The 5,718-nt window shown below is 39.7% G+C and overlaps 1 protein-coding gene across 1 annotated transcript; it reads right to left on the minus strand.

The window, feature by feature from the left end:
* Positions 1-4,213: 4,213 nt before the first annotated feature.
* On the minus strand, positions 4,214-5,152 carry LOC122914508 (olfactory receptor 5AN1-like). The gene has a single exon (XM_044261122.1). It carries the CDS (start codon positions 5,150-5,152, stop codon positions 4,214-4,216), a length of 939 nt encoding a protein of 312 aa, XP_044117057.1.
* Positions 5,153-5,718: the final 566 nt, after the last annotated feature.

Consider the following 5,718-nt stretch of genomic DNA (forward strand, 5'->3'; position numbering starts at 1 on the left):
ATAGACATTTTAACAATGTTTATTCTTCCAATCCAAGAGCATGGAATAGTCTTCCATCTTTTTGTGTCTTCTTCAGTTTCTTTCATGAGTGTTCTGTAGTTCCTTGAGTACAGATCCTTTACCTCTTTGGTTAGGTTTATTCCCAGGTATCTTCTGGTCCTTGGTGCTATAGTAAATGGAATCAATTCTCTAATTTTCCTTTCTATGTTTTCATTGTTAGTGTATAAGAAAGCAACGGATTTCTGTATATTGACTTTGTATCCTGCCACATTACTGAATTGCTGTATGAGTTCTAATAGTTTGGGCGTGGAGTCTTTTGGGTTTTCCATATAAAGTGTCATATCATCTGTGAAGAGAGAGAGTTTGAGTCCTTCACTGCCAGTTTGAATACATTTTATTTCTCTTTATTGACTGATTGCTATTGCTAGGGCTTCTAAAACCCTGTTGAACAAGAGTGGTGAGAGTGGACATCCTTGTTGTGTTCTTGATCTCAAAGGGAACACTGTCAGCTCTTTCCCACTGAGGATGATATTCACTGTGGGTTTTTCATAGCTAGATTTGATGAAGTTCAGGAATGTTCCCTCTATCCCTATACTTTGAAGCATTTTAATCAGGAAAGGATGCTGGATATTGTCAAATGCTTTTCCCCGCATAGGTTGAGAGGACCAGGTGGTTCTTCTCTCTTCTCTTATTGATTTGTTATATCACACTGATTGTTTTGCAAATGTTGAACCACCCTTGCAACCCAGGGATAAATCCCACCTGGTCATGGTGGATAATCTCTTTAATGTGCTGTTGGATCCTGTTCGCTAGGATCTTGTTGAGAATTTTAGCATCCATATTCATCAGATATATTGGTCTGAAATTCTCCTTTTTGGTGGGGTCTTTGCCTGGTTTGGGGATCAGGGTAATGCTGGCTTCATAAAAAGAGTCTGGGAGTTTGCCTTGGCTTCAATTTTTTTGAGACAGCTTCAGGAGGATAGGTGCTATTTCTCCTTTGATTGGTAAAATTCCCCAGGGAAATCCATCATGTCCTGGGCTGTTTTGGGGGAGGTTTTTGATCAGTGCTTCAATCTCGTTAATAGATGTCAGTCTATTCAGGTTGTTAATTTCTTCCTGGTTCAATTTTAGGAGTTTATAGTTTTCCAGGAATGCATCCATTTCATCTAGGTTGCATAACTTATTGGCATATAACTGTTGATAATAACTTCTGATGATTGTTTCTATTTCCATGGTTTCAGTTGTAATCTCTCCCTTTTCATACACAATTTCATTAATTTGGGCTTTCTCTCATTTCTTTTGGATTAGTGTGGTCCATGGCTTATCTATCTGATTGATTCTTCAAAAAACCAGCTTCTAGTTTCATTGATGCATTCTACTGTATCTCTAGTTTCTATATCATTGATCTCTACTCCAACTTTGATTATTTCCCTTCTTGTGTGTGGAGTAGGCTTAATTTGTTGTTGATTCTCCAATTCTTTAAGGTGTAGAGCCAGCTGGCATATTTTGGATTTTTCCATTTTTTTGAGGAAGGCTTGGATGGCTATGTATTTCCCCCTTAGGAGCATCTTTGCTGTATCCCATAGGTTTTGGACTGAACTGTCTTCATTCTCATTGGTTTCCATGAATTGCTTAAGTTCTTCTTTGATCTCCTGGTTGATTCAAGCATTCTTAAGCAAGGTGGTCTTTAGCTTCCAGGTGTTTGAGTTCCTTCCAAACTTTTCCTTGTGATTGAGCTCTAGTTTCAAAGCATTGTAATCTGAGAATATACAGGGAATAATCTCAATCTTTTGGTATTGGTTGAGCCCTGGTTTTATTTATTTATTTATTTTTAATTTATTTTCAGCAAAACAGTATTCATTGTTTTTGCACCAAACCCAGTGCTCCATGCAATACATGCCCTCTCCAATACCCATCACCTGATACCCCCAACCTCCCACCCCCCACCCTTTGAAAAACCCTCAGGTTGTTTTTCAGAGTCCATAGATTCTCATGGTTCACATCCCCTTCCAATTTCCCTCAACTCCCTTCCCCTCTCCATCTCCCTTTGTCCTCCATGCTATTTGTTATGCTCCACAAACAAGAGAAACATATGATAATTGACTCTCTCTGCTTGACTTATTTCACTCAGCATAATCTCTTCCAGTCCCGTCCATGTTGCTTCAAAAGTTGGTTATTGGGGTGCCTGGGTGGCTCAGTGGGTTAACACCTCTGCCTTCGGCTCGGGTCATGATCCCAGGGTCCTGGGATCAAGCCCCACATCAGGCTCTCTGCTCAGCAGGGAGCCTGCTTCCCCTCTCTCTCTCTGCCTGCCTCTCTGCCTACTTGTGATTTCTGTCTGTCAAATAAATAAATAAAATCATAAAAAAAGTTGGGTATTCATCCTTTCTGATGGAGGCATAATACTCTGTAATGTATATGGACCACATCTTCCTTATTCATTCATCTGTCGAAGGGCATCTTGGTTCTTTCCACAGTTTGGCGATGGTGGCCATTGCTGCTATAAACATTGGGGTACAGATGACCCTTCTTTTCACTACATCTGTATCTTTGGGGTAGATACCCAGTAGTGCAATTGCAGGGTCATAGGGAAGCTCTATTTTTAATTTCTTGAGGAATCTCCACACTGTTCTCCAAAGTGGCTGCACCAACTTGCATTCCCACCAACAGTGTAGGAGGGTTCCCCTTTCTCCACATCCTCTCCAACACATGTTGTTTCCTGTATTGCTATTCTGGCCATTCTAAGTGGTGTAAGGTGATATCTCAATGTGGTTTTAATTTGAATCTCCCTGATGGCTAGTCATGAAGAACATTTTCTCATGTGTGTGATAGCCATTTGTATGTCTTGATTGGAGAAGTGTCTGTTCATATCTTCTGCCCATTTTCTGATTGTCTGTTTTGTGTATGTTGAGTTTGAGGAGTTCTTTATAGATCCTAGATATCAACCTTTTGTCTGTACTGTCATTTGCAAATACTTTCTCCCATTCCCTGGGCTGCCTCTTTGTTTTTTTGACTGTTTCCTTTGCTCTGCAGAAGCTTTTGATCTTGATGAAGTCCCAAAAGTTTATTTTCACTTTTATTTCCTTTGCCTTTGGAGACATATCTTGAAAGAAGTTGCTGTGGCTGATATTGAAGAGGTTACTGCCTATGTTCTCCTCTAGGATTCTGATGGATTCCTGTCTCACGCTGAGGCCTTTTATCCATTTTGAGTTTATCTTTGTGTACGGTGTAAGAAAATGGTTGAGTTTCATTCTTCTACATATAGCTGTCCAGTTTTCCCAGCACCATTTATTGAAGAGACTGTCTTTTTTCCACTGTATATTTTTTCACGTTTTGTCGAAGATTAATTGACCATAGAGTTGAGGGTCCATATCTGGGCTCTCTACTCTGTTCCACTGGTCTATGTGTCTGTTTTTATGCCAGTACCATGCTGTCTTGGTGATCATGGCGTTGTAGTAATGCTTGAAATCAGGGATGTCTTTATTTTTTTTACATTATGTTAGTCACAATACAATATATCACTAGTTTTTTATTGTTTCTATTGAAGGCCCATCCCCTCCATCTTTTCCCATTATGACCAGATACACAGGATAAACCTCAATCACCCTCATGTCTGGATTATGCTGCATCAAAATATTTGGGAGAAAAGGTCTCTGTACTCCTTGGGCCTCTGTCAGGTATCACTCCTTTACAGTCAGAGGTCTGAGATTGAACAAGGCTCAATATCTGAAGCAAGGAGAAGTAATGAGTTTCTAAACGTCAACATTTTACAAATACATGTGGATTATTTTAAAGATTTTAATTATTTACTTGATTGAGAAAGAGAGAACATAAGCAGGAGGAAGTACAGAGGGAGAGGGAGATTCAGGTCCCTAAAGAGCAGAAACCCCTGACATGGGACTCAATCCCAGGACCCTGGGATCCTAACCTGAGCAGAAGGCAGATGCTTAACCAACTAAGCCACCAGGTACCCCCACTTGCAGATTACTAATAAATGATGAGGCCACTCCTCATGCAGGGTGAAAGTATGAACCTCCTAGACTTAAATGTATTGTGCTTGTGTAGAATCAAGTCAGCTCTCAGTCCATTTGGCATATTACCTGTCCCAAAATAACCTTTGTTTATATTAAGTAAGTCTGTATTTTGTTAGAGTCCATTCCTCTGCATGTTACTGGGGATTAAGTTTTCTGAGAGGACAAATCTGGACATAACCTCAGCAGAACCATCTCTTCTTTTGTAACCTCTTCAAGGCATCTTTGATTTCCTTGTTCCTCAGACTGTAAATCAAGGGATTCAACATGGGAATGGCTACAGTGTAGAATACCGATGCAAATCTGTCAAAACTGGAGGAACCACCAGAGCTGGAACTCAAATAGACAGAGATACTTGAGGTATAGAAGAGGGAAACCGCTGTCAGATGAGAAGCACAAGTGTTGAAAGCCTTGGACCTACCTTTAGCTGAAGTGATCTTCATGATGGAGATGACAATATAACCATAGGATATCATGATAATGAGGGCATTTATTATCCCAAAGAACATTGATAATATAGCAATCAATAGTCGCACAAAGAAAGTATCAGTGCAGGACAGGATTATCAGTTGGGGTATGTCACAGAAGAAGTGCTTGATGACATTAGGCCCACAAAAGTGGAGCTGAAACATGGTACACAACTGGGATATAGAAGCAGAGAGTCCAGCCAAATAGGATCCCAGCACCATCCGAATACAGAGGGTGGGTGACATGATGGATGAATAGAGAAGTGGATTGCAAATGGCACTATATCGGTCATAAGCCATGGCTGTCATGAGACAAGACTCACTCAGTGCCATGGTTGCAAAGACAAAGTACTGAACAGCACAACCCACAAAGGTAATGGTCTGCTGCTCTTGGAAAAAGTTGGAGAGCATCTTGGGAGCTATAGAGGTCACATAGCAGATATCTATGAAGGACAGATTACTGAGGAAGAAGTACATGGGTGTGTGAAGGTGAGAGTCCACCCTTATTAAGATGATGAGGCACAGGTTCCAAGTCAGAGTCAAAATGTAGATCAGCAGGAATACAACGAAGAGCACTGCTAGGATTCTGGGAAAATCAGAGAATCCCAAAAGGATGAAATAGGTGATCTGTGTCATATTTCCTCCCCCAATCATTAGCTTGCTGCTTCTAAAATCAGGAAAGAGAGAAAAGAGTGCACTACTGACTCAGGTGAGATGACAGTATTACAATTCCCGTATGAGCTGTTTTTTTCCCTCCATGGAGTGCTGGAAAGAACCAATATCCCACTGCCCTGATGAAAAGACCCAGCTCTTCATCTCAAATTGTCAAGAAGTGTGTTTTTAAAAGTGCTTCGAAATAATGATGTATTATATGTTGGCTAATAGAATTAAAATTAAAAAAAGAAGTGCTTCAGGTTCTCAAATATTTCATGAAGTCTCATGAAAATTAAAGAGATATGCTTGAATTTGACTAAGAAGCAAAATAATGCAAATGTGAATATTACAGAAATCATTAATCAAAAGTTTTTTATTAAACCTTTGATAATTCACTATATAACCAGTTTTACTAGAACATAAGTGGAATCACTCTAGATTAAAACTGAGATAGCCCTTCAGGCCCACATGGCCATCTTGGTTTTGAAATTTCCTTTTTTATTTTTAGGAAAGGCTATTTACTCTTTGTAATAATTTCACAAACTTTATATGAATACAGTAAATGT

Source organism: Neovison vison, chromosome 7 (assembly GCF_020171115.1).
Source record: "Neovison vison isolate M4711 chromosome 7, ASM_NN_V1, whole genome shotgun sequence".
In the NCBI taxonomy this organism is placed as follows: Eukaryota; Metazoa; Chordata; class Mammalia; order Carnivora; family Mustelidae; genus Neogale; species Neogale vison.

Coding starts and splice junctions, on each gene's coding strand:
- LOC122914508 (XM_044261122.1), bottom strand. CDS start 5,152: ATGATTGGGGGAGGAAATATGACACAGATCACCTATTTCATCCTTTTG.